General features: G+C 35.8%; 2 protein-coding genes across 5 annotated transcripts in view; both read right to left on the bottom strand.

Annotated features, from left to right (window-relative positions):
• The window catches only part of LOC121376547 (myelin transcription factor 1-like), a 49,682-nt gene extending 42,327 nt beyond the window's left edge, over positions 1-7,355 (bottom strand). For all 4 annotated transcript variants that reach the window (XM_041504457.1, XM_041504456.1, XM_041504458.1 and 1 more), the window contains exons 1-4: positions 7,213-7,355; positions 1,888-1,926; positions 1,330-1,357; positions 253-315 (exon numbers count right to left, since the gene is read on the bottom strand). In XM_041504457.1, coding sequence (XP_041360391.1) covers positions 253-315; positions 1,330-1,357; positions 1,888-1,909 — 113 coding nt within the window. In that variant the 5' untranslated portion in view covers positions 1,910-1,926; positions 7,213-7,355. The remainder of the gene's footprint in view (positions 1-252; positions 316-1,329; positions 1,358-1,887; positions 1,927-7,212) is intronic.
• A 2,722-nt stretch (positions 7,356-10,077) lies between these two features.
• Positions 10,078-23,136, bottom strand: LOC121375867 (EARP and GARP complex-interacting protein 1-like). The gene is made up of 9 exons (XM_041503543.1): positions 23,016-23,136; positions 21,393-21,476; positions 20,454-20,586; positions 19,694-19,844; positions 18,603-18,702; positions 17,231-17,367; positions 16,140-16,307; positions 13,025-13,192; positions 10,078-11,526 (listed from the first exon to the last, which is right to left on the bottom strand). Exons 1-9 carry the CDS (start codon positions 23,055-23,057, stop codon positions 11,352-11,354), a joined length of 1,158 nt encoding a protein of 385 aa, XP_041359477.1. The 5' UTR covers positions 23,058-23,136; the 3' UTR covers positions 10,078-11,351.

The following is a 23,136-nucleotide window of genomic DNA, read 5'->3' as shown; positions in this document are numbered from 1 at the left end:
GTTATTTTCTAATAATATATCAATGACTACAAAAAGTTTTTCATCAAATTCAAATAAAATTCACAATTTGTGTTTTAAAATTCACAGTTGAACAATTTGGCAAGTGAGATAGCCCAGAGTTGTGAGTCATTGGTTTGACAACCAGAAACACACTGCATTTGCTATATAATAGTGTTAATTTAATCGTAACTAAGTTGTAATACCCAAAAATATTTTACACTGTTTAATAAAAGGTTTCATAATTATACTTACGACCGATGTCGAGAAAACTTTACAGACACATGACCTTCACCTTTACAACCTGGGAAGGAACACCTGCAGAATGATGAAACAATACTTTACTGAGTAAACATATAAAATTCTAAAATCAAAAGGTTGAACAACAGAAATGTAAAAATGGGAAATGTATCTGGTGAACCAGTACCAATCAACATTTACTAGTCTTACCAGAATTTCTACTAAGCTATACAGTAGTACACCATAATTTAGTCAGTAAAACAAAATTGCATCTTTATAGCAAAAATCTTTACTGTTGTTTCAAATATATATGTAGTATGTAGTCTTGAAAACAAATGATTAATGTTTGTTACCTGTTAGATGTTTTGTAATGTGACCTTGGACGAAGATGTAGGTAAAGTGCATCATCAAAGTGATGTTACTTTATCCATACAAGGTTTTTAAATTATGGTAGCCCCACTCCCATGGCTAGTCATATTCAAAGTTGGGCTAGTAAACAACTACTATTGCCATGCCTGACGGCTACTGAATTTTTTTGTCAAACGTTGCAATTTAAGTGTATTTTGTAAATACGAATATCCTGCCCCCACCCCAACCCCCCAATGTTAGTGTTTTTAAGCTATATCTCCCTCTTTAGGTGACATATCTGATTATTAATATTATCTTAATTAGTAAAATTGTATTAACTTAAAGTAAAGTAGGGCTAGTGAATTTTTAATTGTGGCTATTATTTTTTTTTTTAATCACTGATCCCATGGATAGTGGATTTTATAAAATTCTACAAGCCCTGCCATACAAACAAAATGCTTTCAAAGCACCATGTACACAATAGTTACAGTGGAACACTTATGTTGGGGATATCAAAGAACAATAAAATGCATGCAGGCACTCAAACTAAAAGATACAGGGCAGGCCCGTAGCCAGGATTTTGAGGGGTGGGGTTCATTTAGTCTTATGGTGAGGCATGAAGTGCCTCTGGGGTCACCTTGAAAAAAAGCAACCGGTTGTGGGGGGGGGGGGGGGGATTGAGCGCCCTGACCCCCACTGGCTACGGGCCTGCAGGGTATGAATAAATATAATATGATTTCTTACCCATTTGTTTGACCATCACTACTTTGTTCTGAAAAAAAGATGAAAAATAAATTAAATAAAAAATATTATAATTGGAGGGTTTTAGATCATAATTTGGTAATAACTTTATTGATAAGGTATATTCAACTTTCTCTCAAGATGATTTAATAATATATCTGAAGCAGCAAGAAACCACATTAAATTTAATATATTGTGTTAAAATTTCACACAGTATTATTCTTCAGATCATATTTAAACACTGACAAAAGCCAAAAAATTTGATGTAAATCTTGACTACCTGAAAAATAAATCCTTCCATAAACTAACTTAATAGAACTTTACACGCATGCACGCACACACACACACTCACTCCCTCACTCACTCAGAACCCTACAATTAAATGTAAATACATTTACAATGATTTACATTTTAATAAAGAATTACAATAGTAAAAAACAATTTTAAATACTGTCATCATGGGTGGGCATACATTTGTTGGATTTATAAATATGTCATACCATGGATAGGTAACAATTTACATGCAACTATCAATAAAACACAATAGTTTCGAATACATACCTTTCTTTTTCCCCGTTGACATTCTGTATTGTCTTTTGGCTAAAATAAATAAATAAATAAGTATTAAACAATTACACTTTTTCAGGATACACCAGGAAAAAGCATGAAACCAGAGCTAAGGACAGATAACTGTAATCCACGGTCTATGGTCCAGAAAGGACGACGGGCATAAGTAAGTAAGTAATTACACTTTTTCCTATCATACAGCAGTTTTTGACAAATGTTTGAGAAAGTCCACACAGAAGCCTTGGCTAGTGCCCTACGCAGTGTTTGAGATTAACAGTATCCCGATATCCCGGGGATACCAGAATTTAATTTTGGATACCAGACTTCAAGACCCCAGTATCCCACTGGTATAATACTAAATTCTCAGGTGGGATACCAGATTTTGAAATGTTAGTATCCAACTGGGATACTGCCCCAAAATATTAATGTCGAACACTGCTATGATATTATAGTAAAGCGGATGATAATTTTTACTACCCCAGACCAAAAATTCAGTGGCACTGTTGCAGGGACCGAGAGCTAGGGGATTTGCAGGTTTTCTAGATTGTGGTAGCCCCACTCCCATGGCTAGTGATATTCAATGCTGGGCTAGTAAATAACTACTATTGCCATGCCCGACGGCTAGTGAATTTTGTTTTTGTTAAACGTTGCAGTTAAGTCTATTTCGTAAATATGAATACTCTGCCCCAACCTCAAGCCCCCAATGTTAGTTTTTAAACTCTATCTCCCTCTTTAGGCGACATATCTGATTATTACTATTATTTAGTAAAATTGTATTAACTTAAAGTAAAGTAGGGCTAGTGAATTTTTAATTGTGGCTAGTAAAAAAAATTGAATCACTGATCCCACGGCTAGTGTATTTAATAAACATTCCAGAAGCCCTGGATTTGTCGAACCCTACTATAGACAACAAAGTGTGGAAGCCCTGGATTTGTCGAACCCTACTATAGACAACAAAGTGTGGAAGCCCTGGATTTGTCGAACCCTACTATAGACAACAAAGTGTGGAAGCCCTGGATTTGTCGAACCCTACTATAGACAACAAAGTGTGGAAGCCCTGGATTTGTCGAACCCTACTATAGACAACAAAGTGTGGAAGCCCTGGATTTGTCGAACCCTACTATAGACAACAAAGTGTGGAAGCCCTGGATTTGTCGAACCCTACTATAGACAATGAAGTGTGGAAGCCCTGGATTTGTCGAACCCTACTATAGACAACAAAGTGTGGAAGCCCTGGATTTGTCGAACCCTACTATAGACAACAAAGTGTGGAAGTAATATATGATCAACAACATTGGAATTAGTATTTGGATGGTAATTCTTGTTATTGTGCACAACAAAAATACAACCTTAACAAAACTTTAATAAGTAACTTGGAGTGTGTCGTTGTTCAGACGAAATAGTCGAAATAGGCTTTGTGAAATACAGTCATGCAGCCTAATAAAGAACATACACATGTGTATCTTGTAGGGATCCATGCATACAAATTAAAGGTACATGTACAGGTAACAATAAAACTGTTCAAGTGGCCACTTGTATACATGTTGTACTCAGCAGTCAAATTATATGTTTTTTGTATTATGTTGTTATATAATCAAATACAGGTCACATTGACATGTGTATTGAGCAAACACCTGCCTTAAGAGGCATCCTTTTTAAACATGCATGTAGAAAATTATACAGATACGTTCTTGTGTTTTGGTAGGGGGTTTGGGGGAAGAATTTTTTTTGCTTTAAGCAGGGAGCCAGCCTACACATGCTTTTGGTGGCTGTTTAACACTAAGTATTATAACTATATGTATATTTAAAATAATTATCAAACCTTTTGAAAAAAGCTTCATCACATCAGCTCCAGAAATGCATTTTAACATGGTGTATGAAATACGAACATATATTAACCACGCATCAATGAAAATAAACACATGCAGTCAAGTATCCACTGCTTGATCAAGTCTAGGTTTCTAAGTACTGTCTGTGAACATGCACTAACTAGTGTTATTAACCACTGCCCATCTGTCTATTAGAGATTTTTTATCAAAATGCTTTGTGTGACTGCCAGGTGCATTCTGATTGGTTCATGCTGTCTGCTGGCTGGGGAAGTGGGATAACCAATAACAAAGTAATCCGACATGGAACACCTGTTTCACACAGGTACAGGTGATAATTATTGACAACCATTTATTCACAAACTTTTGTGTCACTGTTGCTTTATTAAAACAAAATACAACTGCATGTAAAGAAACATATTGCATAAACATATACAATATTTAATATACATAATTTGTACTTTAACTAGTAATTATTTAATCAGTTATTTTAATATTAATAATCAAACTTATTAAAAACTGTTATAATTAATATATATATATATATATATATATATATATATATATATATATATATATATATATATATATATATATATATATATATATATTATATATATATATATATATATATATATATATATATATATATATATATATATATATATATATATATATATATATATATATATATATATATATATATATTATATATATATATATATATATATATATATTTATTTGCTTATGAATATGATTAAGAATTTTAGGCAACTAAAATTGGTTTGCATGATTTTTACTTCTAAATAAAAATCAATGATTGGATACCGTAATCATATTTGCTTTAAAGAAATTCAATTAGCTCAAACTTGCAATGAACTTTAAAAACAGTATTTGAACAAGTAGCTGATTTTTCAAGTTTAAGCAAAACAAAATATAATTAAAAAAATATGTTAAATTGCATATCATTAATGAACAGTTTCTTTGATACTTGGTAAAGTGACTTTGAGAATGTAAAATAGTTACAGGCATAATCATTTGGTGCCTCATAATGTCAATTTAAAGTTGCGTATCAGACACTTGTTCACAATTGTTCACATATAATATCGGTGTATGGATGGAGTGCATTCTAAAATGAATATATTTCAAATCACATATATACAGGGTCATGACCCATGCCTACTAGGCCTAATATATATACTGTTTCTAGAAATGTGCTGACATTTTGTTTAAGGTAGGGTAGGTCAGCTTTTTTTTTTTTTTGTACTACATTCACCTATATGGGTCTAGACAAAATGTTATGTCTGTACTCTTTTTCAACATATTTTTAAAAAACATAAAAATAATAATAATACATCACTTTTTTTTTTTTTAAGGGCCGACACCTTTTTTGTAGGCACGGTCAGATACCATTAAAAATGTTTTAAGGTCTAACCCTTATTTACCCAGTTACAGTGGCTCTGGGTTCTGACACCAGTATTGTCTTTGAGGCAAAGTGAGCGAGTGAGCAGCTTAGCCACTATGCCACAGCCAAAACCCAGATACAGGGATGTAGGCTAGGGGTGCATTCGGGGGTTTCAGACACACATCCCTAACTGATACTAGAATTATTTTTTTTTACAGTGCAATATTAGGCTATTCATATATAGGTATCCAGTGAAAATGTAGACAACGGGGTCTGCTAGTTTGTATTCGAACCCCCCCCCCCCTTATGCTATGAAAAATTAAACAGACAACCTCAATTAACAAAATAATAATAATTTAATTTATGTGAGCTTTACAAATTGTACAATGAAAAGTTATTTACTTCATTTCCTGGGATTGATTTTATCGACCTTGAATAAAAAATTAGCCAAGTGAATTTTTAAGCATGGCCAGCACATTTCCAAATACACTGACGCCATGGCACATGAATTAAAAAAAATTCTAAAACTCCTGCCATGCAAAATTCAGATTATATATCCATAAATTTAGCAATCATTTTCACTTGAAAATATTTATCTACAAAGAAACAGTCTGGTAATATATCCGGCCATTACCCCGCTGTTTGGGTTAGTTTTTTGGTTTAGGGTGAGCTAGGTCTACTCTTCATATATATGTATCAATATAATGGGGGTAACTGGCAGAAATCTATTTGTTACTTCACCGCACCTGGTGATTAGAGGTATTTTTGGTCATCCAGAATGATTACCAAATGGATGCCTCCCAAGTTAAATTTTACAGGCAATAATATTTCACACAAACCGTTGATGCATTAAGTTACAATGTATTAGTCCTACATATTCATGAAATAAAAAATGTATACATGTAACTTGAAAGAAGATACATAATTTGATTCCAAGTTTGAAATAACTGATTATATATACATGTACAATCAAACAGAACAATTGTTCACATGAAATATTGATATCGGTCTATGTATAGGGTGCATTCTTTCAAGAATGAACATATTTTAGTTTAATATACATGTAGTGTGGAAAATTTGGGGCCATGACCCCTGCCTATAAGGCCTAATATATATAGATAGATAGATAGATAGATAGATAGATAGATAGATAGATAGATTGATATATTGAACTGTTTCTGGAAATGTGCTGGGTTTTTTTTTTTTAAGGTAGGGTAGCTCTGGTTGCACAGGTAAAAATCATATTAACTATGATTTTGAAATATTGTCGTGTGTTTTTTTTTTTTTTTTAATAATATAAAATCCATTAGTGTCAAATCTGACCCGGCTGTTTACCCCATTTCAAAATATAATGGCTTTTAGTCTGTAACTTCCCATGACTGTTTTTGGAGGCATTTAAAATTACATTTTAGTCTTTTACCGAACATGTTTTTACAATCAACACAATCTAACAAGGTAATTAGAAAATATTAAATGTTTTGATGCTTATTCACATTATCTTCATGTTAAATGTGAACAACAAAATATATATCCTGTTGACCAATTTTTATTTTTCATCACTTTTACAACATTAAGAATTTAATGACATTTGTAAATTCCATTATTTTAGTGTTTACATGATTTATATGTATACTGTCAATCAAACTTATTATTTTAACAATATAACTAATACAGGCCATAACAACTTCCCCAAGTTCAGCAAATGAAGCTGCTAAAAAACAACAACAAAACAAGAACATGCTGTCAAATGTATTAATAGCCTGGAACAAGTACATGTGCCTGCATCGATTAATGTCACGTGACTTAACTGTTCGTGCCCGCCATTATGCGAGTGTCGAGCAAAATGAAAACCACTTTTATCCAACTGTAGACACGAACAATGCGGAAGTAATTATTAAAATGCTATGTAATACAATGACGAATGCATTCGATGCATACGCTGACCTCTAAAACTACCAAGTTACACACTGTTACTGGTTAGTCAAACATTGTACTAATGTGTGTCACACCGCTTCAACATTGTACGATTACGTATTGATGTCACACCGACAAACGACTGTCGCCGACTAATATATTGCGTTTACTCACATGTTGTATTATGGCAGTATATTATCCGCTTGCTCCAAAATACAGACTGTCACATGCTTAGCACGGCATGCGTTTGGTAAAAACATTAACTCCCGCGCATGAAAGTTTCAACAAAGAAACCATCTTCGACTTCACATTTATGATTTGCGTTATGTGCGCACGCGCAGTTGACACTTGGTGCAAGTTTGCATTACGACCATCTGCCCGGGAAAATCAATAATATTCGCTCAACATCACTGATTCTTTGTCAGTTTGGTGTTTTCTAATAAAATGCAAATGTGTGCGGATTTTTAATATATTTTTTAACTGTGCAGGAGCATTATAATTTAGGGGGGGGGGGACCACTGCTATTATGCAGGTCCATAAGAACGAAATCGGGGGGGGGGGGGGGGACAATATCTAGTGCTGGGGTCAAAGACACAAGTAGGGCTGGGCACAAGACAAATTTTAAAATTGTTTATTTATATATAGTCGAACAAAAAAAGAAAGAAGAAGTTTATTTTCGCCTTCGAGTGGCGGGGGAGGGATAGGGATGTTATGTTAAATAGTTGAGGCCACAATATATATATAATATTAGAATAACTAAATATTTTTTTTTTTTTTTTAAAGTTGGTGACGGTTATTATTCCCCCTCAAAAATGTAAATGAGGGAGAAAAAAATTAAATAAAAATAATATATATACACACACACGTGTATATATTACACACCAGTGTAAGATATTGCTCATGTCATAACAATCTCTCAATATCTAACTAGTCTAATATTGGCGTGACGTAGATCACTTGCTGACCCAATTCCTAGAAAAATAACGTGTAGCAGGTATAGTATCGACATCTGCTTACTTCTGTGATGCAACTTGTTTGCAGTTGGTTTGTAATAAATAAAATACTAGACTAACTTGCCTGTCATACCATTTTTTTTTTTAGTGAAAGTCGTGAACAGTGTTGGTATCTGACGAACAAAAGCGCTCGTCAGATACCAAAACTGTTTCCTCACTCGTTTCTTGAAAATGGTATGACAGGCAAGCTCGTTTAGTATTATATATATATATATATATATATATATATATATATATATATATATATATATATATATATATCCCCTATATATATTAGAGGGGCAGTCTGGGTTTTGTCCGAATTAAACGAAAATGCTCGAAGTTGGATAACATTTATTCATGGCACTAAATAGCATTACTGCGAAGCAGCTATATAGGGTTGCAATCGAAACACTACACAACTGCCCCCTGTGTCAAACCCTCAAATTCGCGTGCAAAAAAAACTTTTCACTGTGTATTTCCGTCATTCTATCCACAATATTAGGTGTAATCCATGTAAACCAAAATACGTTGCGCTTCATTTACAACCCAAAATAATTATTTGGCAATAATGCTAACATGAATAAATGTTATAATTAAGATTCGGGCATTTTGTTTAATTTGTTTAACGCCTACGAGACGAGTCTATGTATGTATGTATGTATATACATGTACACACACACACACACACACTCCCGCAGTGACGTAGGAAGGTGCCAGAAAGTGTGTGTAGGCACACACACACACACAGTCCCCACCACTTTTTGGCACCTTCCACCACCCTCTGTGGGATAGTGGTTATAAACGATGCTACTAATGGAAAAATGTAGCGATTTTCCTCTCTAAGACTACATGTATATGTCAAATTACCATATGTTTGACATCCAATAGCCGATGATTAATAAATCAATGTGCTCTAATGGTGTCGTTAAACAAAACAAACATTCCAACTAAACCATGACCAAGGTGCCAAAACGTGCCATGCGACGCAGTCTCAAGGGACCCATTCTTTCTAGACTTTTTAGAATTAACAGCACTGAGAGGAAAAAACACCAAATGTTACAAGGTTGCGTGTCGTCATTTGGGTGCGAGGGGGTAAAGCGCTTGCGTGATAGATCGATCCCCGTCATTGCTCCCATTGGGCTATTTCTCGTTCCAGCCAGTGCACTAAGTCTGGTGCAACAAAGGCCGTGGTATGGGCTGTCCTGTCTATGAGACGATGCATATAAAAGATCCCTTGCTGCTAATTATAATCAAAAAGAGTAGGCCCCAAATCCTGACTTACGACGGTTGTACTCAGATTAACAAATAACAAATAACCTGTTGTTATTTTTATCCTGCAACTCAACAAGAAGTGTGGTGAAATAATTTTTATTCCTAACTTTTGATATGCTAGTGCTAAATATCCAAGAATAGTTTTTATATTCATAATTTCATAATATGTAAACAAAATTACATTTACCACAACACAAAATTTGAAAGTCTAGTCCAAGCAACAGAGTTGAGTCAAACTGGTAACATGATAGGTGACAAAACTGCTAGTAGAAGTTAATCATTTAGCTTTAAATTGTCAATATAATTGGTTAATATAGAGGTTGCAATAAAAATATTGATAATGATAGACTGCAAGATTAAAACTCAATATTCATAAACATTTAATGAGAGAAATAAAACCTGTGACACTATTTATTAAATGGACTGTCCTGAGTTTGTTGCCACTGTAAAATGTTTCAGACTATTAAGGGTTTTTTTAACAAATAAAATTACATGTTAAATACATTTTCTTATTTAGAATATCAGTGGGTTTCTTGTTGTTCTAATATTCATTTTATGTATACAATTAATGAGAGGTAAAATAGCCTAGCAATCCAGAAACATTCAGATGACCTTTTGTATACAAACACTGATATTCTAAACAAAAAAATGCACTTCATATGCAATATTAGTCATTAAAATGTTTCAATGGTCGAAAACATGTTACCATAGCAGCAAATTCGGGACAGTCTCTTTAATACAGTATTATATAACTAACAAACAAATACTAGAGTCAAAAATCAATATTTTTATTATATTTACAAATAAATACAAAACACATACATAACACTGGAATGCTGGTTCAATTGTAAGTTGGATTTAAAATTAACACATTTTAATAAATATTATACACTGAATATTAATTCAATAAAGTTCGGACACCATCCATGCATCCTGAAACTTAACAACACTCACCCAATTAAACCTGTAACCAAAGACAATATATCTGACAACCATTTGTATACCACACCACAAGTGATTAACTATTGATCGATATTCAAGTCCCCCTCTACCCCCAACTTCTACCATTACACTCAAATTGAGAAACGTTCAGTCAAAATTATCTCCCTTTGAGGATAGTTTGAAATTCATTAGTAGGTTAAACATATTTCACAGTTTAAAAATAAAGTTTGTTTTGTTTAATGATGCCACATGAGCACATTGATTAATTAATCATGGGTTACATTTTCCCATTAGCAGTGAAAGATGACCACACATACTATGGCCTTTGATAACAGTTATGTGGCACTGTTTGGGATGAGATAAAACCACCTAAGGAATTTGATTCTATAACCTCAAGCAATCACTCTACCGACCAAGCTAAATCCAACTTTTTAGTTCCAAGTTTAACTGTTTGTTTATTTACTTCTTCCAATACACTGCTCATAAAATGTGAGTAGGAACCATGATTTAGAAAGAGTATGTGCATGAGTGTGTCCCAAAATTAAGAATCATAATTTTGATCGTCTGTGGCCACGTGCACATACACACATAAATATACAGTCCCTGCGAGAGTATCATTGCAGCCTAATAGGACACTGTAACTGGCAAGCATCATTTGGAATATTACCTCCATTTATGGAATATTCACTATACACACATTTGCATTGGACGAAATTTTCCAAACACTCTCCTTAGATATTAAACTTTAGAGTTCTTCAGCACTTACATAACAGTGGTGGTTATGAAATGTATTATGTTTGCACAAATTAGTATTTTTTAAATCGTCTGATTTTATGTTGTGTTGCGTAACTTTTGAACGTGCTCATATACCACAGAGGTTTCGAGCATGTCTGCCCCCCCCCCGAGTTCGATCTCTGGGAAGGCCAGGGACCCAACCTGGGGCAGACAATTTTATGTGATGTAATTATTACAGAGCCCCTTTTAACCACAAAATGGAACCTCTTGTCTCAAAATCCCTGCCACTGTAGACTGTTTTTGCACCTTTTTAGCAAATGAATTGAAAAATACTGTCATTCACATAGGATTTTCCAAGAAACCTGAATGCTACAACAGTATTTTGTATTTCTCTGCCCGTGGCACTCTGTTGATGACAAGTCTTCCATCGTAGCTGAGTGACCCAAACACCCAGGGGTCGGCGGTCGACCATGTCACGGCATACACACTGTCCTCGTGCTCCTCATACGTAGCTATCACTCCATCCTTGGGCGGGTCCACAGGTCTGTGGAGGGGGAAACATAATCAGACATTATTTCTACACGAAACATTTAAAACAATTTATTTCAGTGAAACTCGTTTATAATTTCTAGCAGTAACAAACTTAGAGCAAAAACTGGATAAAACGCTATGTAAAACACCCCTTGTTTTTCTCTTTAAAAACAAAATAAATTTTGTTTACAAACCTAAAAGTGAACTTAGAATGGACTTAATATGAAATTATTTATAATCATACAACTGAAATGATGATATACCAGTGACAGAGAAAAGGAAGGAAGGAAATGTTTTATTTAACGACGCACTCAACACATTTTATATACTGTTATATGGCATCAGACATATGGTTAAGGACCACACAGATATTGTGGGAGAAAACCTGCTGTCGCCACACAATGGGCTACTCTTTCTGATTAGCAGCAAGGGATCTTTTATATGCACCATCCCATAGACAGGATAGCACATACCACGGCCTTTGACGTACCAGTCGTGGTGCACTGGCTGGATTGAGAAATAGCCCAATGGGCCCACCGACGGGGATCGATCCCAAACCGACTGCACATAAAGCGAGCGCTTTACCACTGGGCTACGTCTCGCCCCTGACAGAGAAAAAGCCAAATCGGAAGGTGGGTCCAACAAGGGGGTTTGATCCTACAACCCCATCAACTCAGGGAAATGGTCTCTTGACTGAGTCAGATCATGGCTCTATCGTTAGTGAGAGAGAAGTTTGTGTATTGATGTTACACCTCCCAAATGAGTCATTTAAATCTTACTCTGAATGGGAGCCAGATAAAGGGCCAAAGGGTAAATTACTGTGAAAAAGTTTGTTTTGTTTAACGACACCACTAGAGCAAATTGATTAATTAATCATCAGTGATTGGATGTCAAACATTTGGTAATTTTGACATATAGTCTTAAAGTGGAAACATTTTCCATTAGTAGCAAGGGATCTTTTGTATACACCATTCCAAACACATACCGCAACCTTTGATATACCAGTTGTGGTGCATTGGCTGGAACTTTTTACATACAGTCGTAGAGAGGAAACCTGCTATATCTTTTCATTAGTAGCAAGGGATTTTTTATATACACCATACCACAGACAGGATAACACATACCACAGCCTTTGATATACCAATCTGGTGCACTGCCTGGAACAAAAAATATCCCAAGGGGCCCACCGATGAGGACTGATATCAAACTGGTGGATTAGCACTGGGCTACATCCCACCCTTCACTATGAAAGTCAAACTTGATATGTAACAGTACATGAAAAAGCTATACACATTTTGTTTCGCTCAATATCTGGAGGCATTGCAAAAAATGTCTGGAAAACAATGTGGGACAGATGGATAGACAGACAGACAGATACAGACAGACAGACTAACCAACAGAAAGACAGAGACAAAACCTATAGTCCCCTCTAAATCCATACTATTTTAATCATTGGCATATATCTCCACAAAGATGAGTTCCTGTTAAACTAGAGCAGTACATCAACAAACCTGTCTTGTAAACTATCTCCATCGTTGTCACTGTCGTCGTCCTTGTCAACCAGATGTCCAAAGGGTTCCGAGGACAACGATACGATGTTGTTGAGGATGACGTGGCTATCACTGCTCGATGTCAGAATCAGCTGATCATGAAACTGGTTGTAACGCACTGACCACACCCTGAAACAGAGCAATACTGCCATTAAGAGTCTATCCTACAACTACAATGCAGCATACTGACCACACCTTCAAATGAAATGAAATCAGTAGTGGCAACACTGTGCAATCAAGAGATTCTGTTGTCTTGATATGTACGTAACAGTGCGAGTGTTCTGACATTGTCATCAGAGATTCTGTGGTCTTGACATGTACGTACCAGTGCGAGTGTTCTGACAGTGTCATCAGAGATTCTGTGGTCTTGACATGTACATACCAGTGTCCGTGTTCTGACAGTGTCATCAGAGATTCTGTTGTCTTGACATGAACGTACCAGTACGAGTATTCTGACAGCGTCATCAGAGATTCTGTTGTCTTGACATGAACGTACCAGTACGAGTATTCTGACAGCGTCATCAGAGATTCTGTTTTCTTGCTATGTACGTACCAGTGCGAGTATTCTGACAGTGTCATCAGAGATTCTGTGGTCTTGACATGTACGTATCAGTGTCCATGTTCTGACAGTGTCATCAGAGATTCTGTTGTCTTGACATGAACGTACCAGTACGAGTGTTCTGACAGTGTCATCAGAGATTCTGTTGTCTTGATATGTACATACCAGTGTGAGTGTTCTGACAGTGTCATCAGAGATTCTGTTGTCTTGATATGTACGTACCAGTGCGAGTGTTCTGACAGTGTCATCAGAGAATTTGTGGTCTTGATATGTACGTACCAGTGCGAGTGTTCTGACAGTGTCATCAGAGATTCTGTAGTCTTGCTATGTACGTACCAGTGCGAGTGTTCTGACAGTGTCATCAGAGATTCTGTGGTCTTGCTACGTACGTACCAGTGCTAGTGTTCTGACAGTTCCATCAGAGATTCTGTGGTCTTGCTATGTAGGTACCAGTGTGAGTGTTATGACAGTGCCATCAGAGATTCTGTGGTCTTGCTATGTACGTACCAACCAGCCTCGGTGGCGTCGTGGCAGGCCATCGGTCTACAGGCTGGTAGGTACTGGGTTCGGATCCCAGTCGAGGCATGGGATTTTTAATCGAGATACCGACTCCAAACCCTGAGTGAGTGCTCCGCAAGGCTCAATGGGTAGGTGTAAACCACTTGCACCGACCAGTGATCCATAACTGGTTCAACAAAGGCCATGGTTTGCGCTATCCTGCCTGTGGGAAGCGCAAATAAAAGATCCCTTGCTGCCAATCGGAAGAGTAGCCCATGTAGTGGCGACAGCGTGTTTCCTCTCAAAATCTGTGTGGTCCTTAACCATATGTCTGACGCCATATAACCGTAAATAAAATGTGTTGAGTGCGTCGTTAAATAAAACACTTCTTTCTTTTTTTCTTTATGTACGTACCAGTGCTAGTGTTCTGACAGTGCCATCAGAGATTCTGTGGTCTTGCTACGTACGTACCAGTGCGAGTGTTCTGACAGTGCCATCAGAGATTCTGTGGTCTTGCTATGTACGTACCAGTGCTAGTGTTCTGACAGTGCCATCAGAGATTCTGTGGTCTTGCTACGTACGTACCAGTGCTAGTGTTCTGACAGTGCCATCAGAGATTCTGTTGTCTTGCTACGTACGTACCAGTGTGAGTGTTCTGACAGTGCCATCAGAGATTCTGTGGTCTTGCTATGTACGTACCAGTGCTAGTGTTCTGACAGTGCCATCAGAGATTCTGTGGTCTTGCTATGTACGTACCAGTGCTAGTGTTCTGACAGTGCCATCAGAGATTCTGTGGTCTTGCTATGTACGTACCAGTGCGAGTGTTCTGACAGTGTTATCAGAGATTCTGTAGTCTTGCTACGTAAGTACCAGTGCGAGTGTTCTGACAGTGTCATCAGAGTCATCAGAGATTCTGTGGTCTTGACATGTACGTACCAGTGCGAGTGTTCTGACAGCGTCATCAGAGATTCTGTTGTCTTGACATGTACGTACCAGTGCGAGTGTTCTGACAGCGTCATCAGAGATTCTGTTGTCTTGACATGTACATACCAGTGCGAGTGTTCTGACAGTGTCATCAGAGATTCTGTTGTCTTGCTATGTACACACCAGTGCGAGTGTTCTGACAGCATCATCAGAGATTCTGTTGTCTTGCTATGTATGTACCAGTGCGAGTGTTCTGACAGTGTCATCAGAGATTCTGTTGTCTTGACATGTACATACCAGTGCGAGTGTTCTGACAGTGTCATCAGAGATTCTGTTGTCTTGCTATGTACACACCAGTGCGAGTGTTCTGACAGTGTCATCAGAGATTCTGTAGTCTTGCTATGTATGTACCAGTCCGAGTGTTTTGACAGTGTCATCAGAGATTCTGTTTTCTTGCTATGTACGTACCAGTGGGAGTGTTCTGACAGTGTCATCAGAGATTCTGTTGTCTTGACATGTACGTACCAGTGCGAGTGTTCTGACAGTGTCATCAGAGATTCTGTTGTCTTGCTATGTACGTATCAGTGTCCATGTTCTGACAGTGTCATCAGAGATTCTGTTGTCTTGACATGAACGTACCAGTACGAGTGTTCTGACAGTGTCATCAGAGATTCTGTTGTCTTGATATGTACATACCAGTGCGAGTGTTCTGACAGTGTCATCAGAGATTCTGTGGTCTTGCTACGTACGTACCAGTGCTAATGTTCTGACAGTTCTATCAAAGATTCTGTGGTCTTGCTATGTAGGTACCAGTGTGAGTATTATGACAGTGTCATCAGAGATTCTGTGGTCTTGCTATGTACGTACCAGTGCTAGTGTTCTGACAGTGCCATCAGAGATTCTGTGGTCTTGCTATGTACGTACCAGTGCCAGTGTTCTGACAGTGCCATCAGAGATTCTGTGGTCTTGCTATGTACGTACCAGTGCTAGTGTTCTGACAGTGCCATCAGAGATTCTGTGGTCTTGCTATGTACGTACCAGTGCTAGTGTTCTGACAGTGCCATCAGAGATTCTGTTGTCTTGATATGTACGTACCAGTGCGAGTGTTCTGACAGTGTCATCAGAGATTCTGTGGTCTTGCGAGTGTCCCAGAACTTCACCTTGCAGTCGTCCCCACAGCTGGCTAGGTAGTACTGCTTGTTGGGATTGAAGTCCAGATCACGCACTAGTTGACCGTGTGCATTCTCTATAACAAACACTTGTCTGAAACAACAAGCACACATGTTTAAAGAAGAGGAAGGAAGGAAATGTTTTATTTAACGACACACTCAACACATTTTATACATGTTTAAAGATATTATAAAATAATATTCAAGCCTGTAAACATTTGTAAGACATTTTAGTTTTGCATAACACATTTTTCTGTTTGCGCATTAAATTTAGAACATCATTTATATGATCATGATGAATTATGCAAAAACAAAATGGTTTACCCAGACCTCAATGTTTAATTTTTTTAAAGGAGAGAAATGCTCCCCCCCCCACCCCCAAAATAAAATAATAATAATAAAGCATTTTGAGAGTACTACTAAAGTTATAGATCTCCCTTATTGGGCCCCACAAATTTTCTTGAGCTCTTAAGTTCAAGGACTATAACTCTGTCAAAAATGGGTAAATTGCCATGAAAGTCAAACTTGATTTGTAACTGTACATGATAAGGCTATACACAAAATGTCAGCTTAACACCTTGAGGCATTGTGAAAAAAAGTCTGGAAAACTATATGTGGAACAGATGGATAGACGGACAGACAGACTGAAGGACGGAGACAAAACCGTATGTCCCTCAAACCCACTTTTAGTGACAAGTCTGATGAGAACGTACCACCATCTTTAACACATCATCAGTCTTAGATATCAAGACAATAGGAAAAAACTAAATGCATAAAAACAACCCCACTCTAAAACATACAGCCATGATGCTTAGTCAAAACAAAAATATTCTTGCATGATGTTCAGTGTTTCAGAAAATAAGAGGTTGTTTGAGAAAAGAAAGCAGCGATATCTACTGTGTGTAGTGAGGTATATGAAAAGCTGAAATAGGTGATGGTAGCAGTACCTGTCCAAAATTGCTACTATTCATGCACTATAATATGGTGTTTTGACATAAATTTCTGTGTTTAACTTACTGCCAAGAACGCATATCCCAGCCTCGTATTGCTGTATCATTAGCAGTGACTATCTGTGAACAATTATGGTGAGGATTCCATCGACCACATGTTAATTTTGGTTGACCTCTACCTTCCAGTGGTGTTGAGCTTGACAGCTGAAATAAGACAGAAAATATAAAAACATTTGACCTGGTTAACAAATAAAGCATATACAAAAACATAATAAACAAATTGTTTTGTGACAACAGCAGCATTAAAATGCTATGTCGTAAATTAATCTATTAAAAGTTGCGGAGGCTGGGGTGGGGGTGGGGTGGATATTGGCATTGTCCCCCCCACTTAAGTACTAAAATATTCATTTTTTATCCTATATGTACTCTATTTAAATAAAGATAAAAATCTGGATTAGGCCCCCCACGATAAGGACTGTAGTAAACCCCCGTCCACTGGATGTTGTGCCCCCAACTCCAGATATCACTCCTAAGGGTCTGCTGTCAATTGCTATGACAAATTTTGAAAGCTGAAAAGCCCAATATAATGTATGAATATTAGTTTAGACACACACACAAAAAAAAGGCTTTGTGTGTGTGGTAAAATAAACAAACTGACAGACTTAAATTGACCTTCAGTAAAAAACAGGGTTTTTTTTTTAGAGCACATTGATTTATTAATTATCAGCTATTGGATGTCAAACCTTTGGTAATTGTGACTTATAGTCTTAGAGAGGAAACCCGCTACCACTAGCAAGAGCTTTACCACTAGGCTACATCCGGCCTCTACCTTCAGTGCTCAGTACAAAACCTACAATCTTACATCAGACCTCACTGTGAAACAACTTGAGGGGAGTCATTAACTGCTCCCTTAACTTATATTAAGGGGAGCCATTTAAGATATTGCCATATTGACACTATATAAATTCACATGCTAAGGAGTCTAACTAAAAATATACCGTCTTGAACTGGTCTTAGGGGAATGATGGGAAGCAAGAGGGATAGATCCCCTTAATTGACGAGGTCTAAAACATAAGGCAGGGCTCAACTTAATGATGGCACTGACAGCAATTACTTTAGTTGTGATATGAATTACTGTAGGTGAGGTGCTTGCTGCTTGAATGGATAATTTTCTGTTTTTAATTTTGTATTTATTTGTTGAAAATAGAATAGAATAGAATAGATGTTTAATGACACCCCAGCACTAAAAATACATCGGCTATTGGGTGTCAAATTTTATTTGTTGAAAAAGTTACCGGCTTAAAATTGCAATAGGCAGGCTCAAAACTGCTATAGGTGTGCATTTTGACTACAGAAAGAAACATTTCAAAATTGCTGCAACAAATTTTAAAGTTCGAGCTCTGATAATGCATAAGATACATGTAAAAAACCCACCATACCTTAGCCATGGAGGAGGAAGCATCAAGGTCCCACTGAACGATGTGATTATCGGTCAGCCCCAGCACTGTCTGAGATTCACCGGTTGGGTGCCAAAGTACACTGAATAGAAAGTGGTTAAATTGAAAAATTTACAGGATCATTTCAATAAAAACATTCACTGTGAGTCAATGTCAGTTAATGTGAATCCATGGTCAATGTATCTTGTGGCCATTGTAGCAGGTTCAACCATTCATTTTGATCAATAAAAATGGCCACTGGCTGCTTTAAGCAGATGGTTATATTAAAGAAGGAAATGCATTGGGCTTTTATATATAAGTAGTCATTAGAAAGAAAGAAAGAAATGTTTCATTTAACAATGCACTCAACACATTTTATTTACGGTTATATGGCGTCAGACATATGGTTAAGGACCACACAGATATTGAGATAGGAAACCCGCTGTCGTCACTTCATGGGCTACTCTTTTCGATTAGCAGCAAGGGATCTTTTATATGCACCATCCCACAGACAGGGTAGTACATACCATGGCCTTTGATATACCAGTCGTGGTGCACTGGCTGGAACGAGAAATAGCCCAATAGGCCAACCGACGGGGATCGATCCCACACCGACCGTGCATCGAGTGAGCGCTGTACCACTGGGCTACGTCTTGCCCCAAGTAGTCATTAGATTCATCTCAACAGTATTTGATTTAAAATTTGATTATTCCAACACTTTAAGAGAAAGGAGAGTAACCTTGGTCACCATATAGATTATTCCTACCAAAAAAGTAAAAGGGATCTTTCATATGCATTTCTCACAGATGGAACAGCACATACCACATCCTTTGATATACCACATCCTTTGATATACCAATCATGGAGCACTGGTTTGTAAAATAGATCAATGTTATGACCTAAGGCAAGTGTTATAATACTAAGCTAAATCCTGCCCCTTTATATGATGTGATCACTGATGGCCTGCAGCTAAATATATTTAACACTTTTTTAAAATATCATCACCAGTGCTTTCTTTGAAGACAGAAAAAGAAATTTTTATCATTAGGGTAAAATGTTTTGTATTTTTTTCAGTGTATATTATTAGTTCTCACCTCTTGACATCAACATTTTCCACAGGACTTAGATGACATTTTAATTCCAGTGGCTGATGTGAATTAGACTGGTCATCAACTATTGCACTGGAATCAAAATCATCAGGAAGTTGCCAAATTGCTGCCTTGATTTCAGACTTCAAATCCGATGCTAAAAATACAAAATATTTTTTCAAAAATATCTGTACATTTTGCCTTGCAGGGAACATTTTGTTTTAAAAATCTTGATTAGCAACATTTCTAGTCAATTGAAAATTGATTAGAAACTACTATTTAATGTTTTAAAATTGTGTAGTGATCTCTAAAATTTGCATAGCAAATCATGATGCGACACTTAACAAAATGTTCCCTGCCTTATAACATTAACTGTAAGTAATAAAACAGAAACTTTGTTTCAATATTTGCTTCCAGCATTAGACATGTAAAGATCCTTGTTCTAATTCTCTAAAGGAAAGGAATATTTGTATACGGTAATTAAATCTCTACACATTTTTGTATTAAAGCTATTTGATATTTAACTTACTACAGGCCCCTGAGAATTGAAAATTTGCATGTAACCATTTACTGGTTAGGCAAAATAAAAAGCAGATAAGCCATACAATTTTTGAATTTTCATATCTGATCATCACATTGTTGAGTTCAGGTGATCAATTTTTTTATCATTTATCAATCAAGACTAGACCATGAGCTGAAAGAACGAAGCAAATGAATTATTATTTGATGGTATATTACTGTTAATATAAAAACATAAACCACTTACTATGGTTATAGCATGTTGCCAAGAGAGACTGGTCGAATGTTGACGCACTAATATACCAAATTTCCCCCTCTCGATGAAGAAAGATGTTCTTGTTAATAAGATTGTTTTCATCATCAAAATCAATATGATGAACCTGTAAATAAAAAAAATACCAACTGTACGTAATGCTGTACTTGTTCAAACTAATGTAAAATGAAATTGAAAGTTCAAGTTCCACTTAAACTCTGAAAAGTATTTTATGTACATGTGGCTGATAATTTATGTAAAGGTTACCACAAAATAAAATAGACTTGATACAACATATGTATCAAACTAACAATTTGCATTATTTTTATTTTGTTTATTATCATAGCTCTTCACATATATACTTTATTATTATTTCATATCATTGTTTAAACAGTTATCATTTTATTAATATTGTATACACATGTATCTTATTTATGATTTCAATAAAACATTATTGATCATAGTACATATATGTTTTTGCTTTTGTTTTATAATGATTGTCAAACATGAAGTTCAGGGCTGTGATATTCATTTGAAAATAAAAAATCTGAAATGGATCTCCAAAAATGTGAAACCTCCACACTATACCTAAATAAAGGTAATGTTTTAGCATTTCAGACCAAATCTAATCTAGTTTGTAAAAATAATTTAAGTCATATAAAAACTTGAAAAATTACATTCTTGACTTTATTTTAATTTCTACAGGTAATGTCCTAATAACCTGAATAACTGTTTTGAATTTATTTCAATTTTAAAACAAAAATGTTTGATCAGTGATTTTCAACCAACCAATATTTTTTTTTTTTAAACGTCTAAATGCCCCCGTTTGCAGTTTTATAGTTATTTTCATCTTCATTATTTAATTCTTAAACATGAATATATTGCAAAGTATACATGAATTTCTGTATGACACTGTGTTTGCTGTATGCATACCTGGTTCTCTGCTCGCAAAGACTGTGTTCCAACAAGGAACCTGATGTGATCACTATCACCTGATTGGGCAGTTAATGCACGGGCCTAAAAAAAAGTAGAGAGAGAGAGAAAAAACGAATTAAATATTAAAAATATGTAAATTTTTGAAGTTAATGTAATAATATTGACTTGTGGATATTTATATATAATTATTGTTTTATGTTAATGCATTGGTTTTATTTGTTTTCATGTACTTAATATTTTATTTCCACAAACAGGTAATGAATTACAACAGATTGTGTACCTTTAATTATTTTATTCTTAATGACAAGTTGATTACTATTTTCAGGTATCTTGGCTTGTTACAACTTGCACAAGCATGTATGACACCTTGCACAATGTAGGAACAATAGCACTATCACCCATGCACTGTGCCTGTCCTATTGTTTCCAGCTTGGGTACAGTGTAAGCTGATGTGGTTTTAGTGTTATTGTCTGAAGTGATAGCTTACTATAGTTCACTGTTTCCTTAAATACTGGTATCACATACTTGGTATGTAATATATTTGTATATGTATTTTTATAATATAATCCTTATTTCAGGACATGTATGTATTTCACATGATTGAGAATATCTTGTGTATTGTAATTTGTTATAATGGAGACATATGTTAAATCATTTATTTAGACATGCGAGTGATAATGTATATTATGTATGTATGTATTATAACTATCTGTTATAATCATAAGACATATTGTGTATTAATTACTTTTATGTCATGTCATGTATCCTGAGTTATATATGCATAATGAATGTATTGTTATATTGTATTTTAATTATATTGTTACAGGGTGATAAAAATGGAAATTACTATCAGCCATTAAAGAGACTTTAACCCAAAACAATGCAGTTGTCATTTATTCCAAAACGATGATGCTACTACATTTGGAGCCGACGTAGGGACTGGGTGTGTTCTTGACAGTTCAACTGCCCGTGGACCACAGCTCCGGGACGTAGGTTCACTTGAGGGGATAGTATGTAGTAGTATAGGTATAAAGTGCTCCTACTGGCAGTAGCTAGTGGGAATTTCCCTATTAGCTCAGTTGGTAGAGCACTGGATTCTCGTACTGAGAGTGTGTGGTTCGAATCCCCTCAGTGGAGGTTGATTTTTATCTGTAACATTTGGAGCCGACATAATTAATCATAAAAAATACTTACCATCTAACCTGGCACCAAAGTTATTTTATTTGATACAGCTGGATATAAATGTACATTTTGGTTTACAATAAAATGCTATGAGTATGACATGATACTAAGTGCTCCTCATCAAAGGAATGTTATTTTTTATACTGTGGTATGTTCTACAACATATTTATTTCTAATCCAACTGTTTTCTAAATTGCATGCATGATTTTGCAAATGACATAGTATTTTTTTCAAGTATCCAAATTAGTTTACAAAATATTTTGAAATATTAATTTTAAAACATAAGGGTTTACCATGTAACCGATTAATAAAAGTACAACGCTTTTCGGTTCACCGATACTAAACATAAAATGGGTGACCGGCGACCAATAATTATAGTTTAACCTTCTGTAATATCTTGAACTCTTCTAATTAGATGCAAAACGGTGGGACAATTACCTGAAACTCCAGACCATATATAACAGGAGCCTCGTCTTCCATTTATTTATTTATATTTAAAATAACAGATCGAAAATAAACCAAAATGTCTACAAAATGAAAGTAACGACCGATTTACGAT

Source organism: Gigantopelta aegis, chromosome 6, assembly GCF_016097555.1.
Source record: "Gigantopelta aegis isolate Gae_Host chromosome 6, Gae_host_genome, whole genome shotgun sequence".
Classification (NCBI taxonomy): Eukaryota; Metazoa; Mollusca; class Gastropoda; order Neomphalida; family Peltospiridae; genus Gigantopelta; species Gigantopelta aegis.
The sequence above is the reverse complement of the archived record's forward strand: the minus strand, read 5'-3'. Positions and strand labels throughout refer to the sequence as shown.

Excerpts from the sequence above, each read along its gene's own strand:
- LOC121375867 (XM_041503543.1), bottom strand. The coding sequence starts at position 23,057 with ATGGAAGACGAGGCTCCTGTTATATATGGTCTGGAGTTTCAG. Across the intron at positions 17,368-18,602 it reads CTTCCTCCTCCATGGCTAAG|CTGTCAAGCTCAACACCACT; the intron begins GTATGGTGGGTT and ends GTCTTATTTCAG. Across the intron at positions 16,308-17,230 it reads TGGGATATGCGTTCTTGGCA|ACAAGTGTTTGTTATAGAGA; the intron begins GTAAGTTAAACA and ends TTGTTGTTTCAG.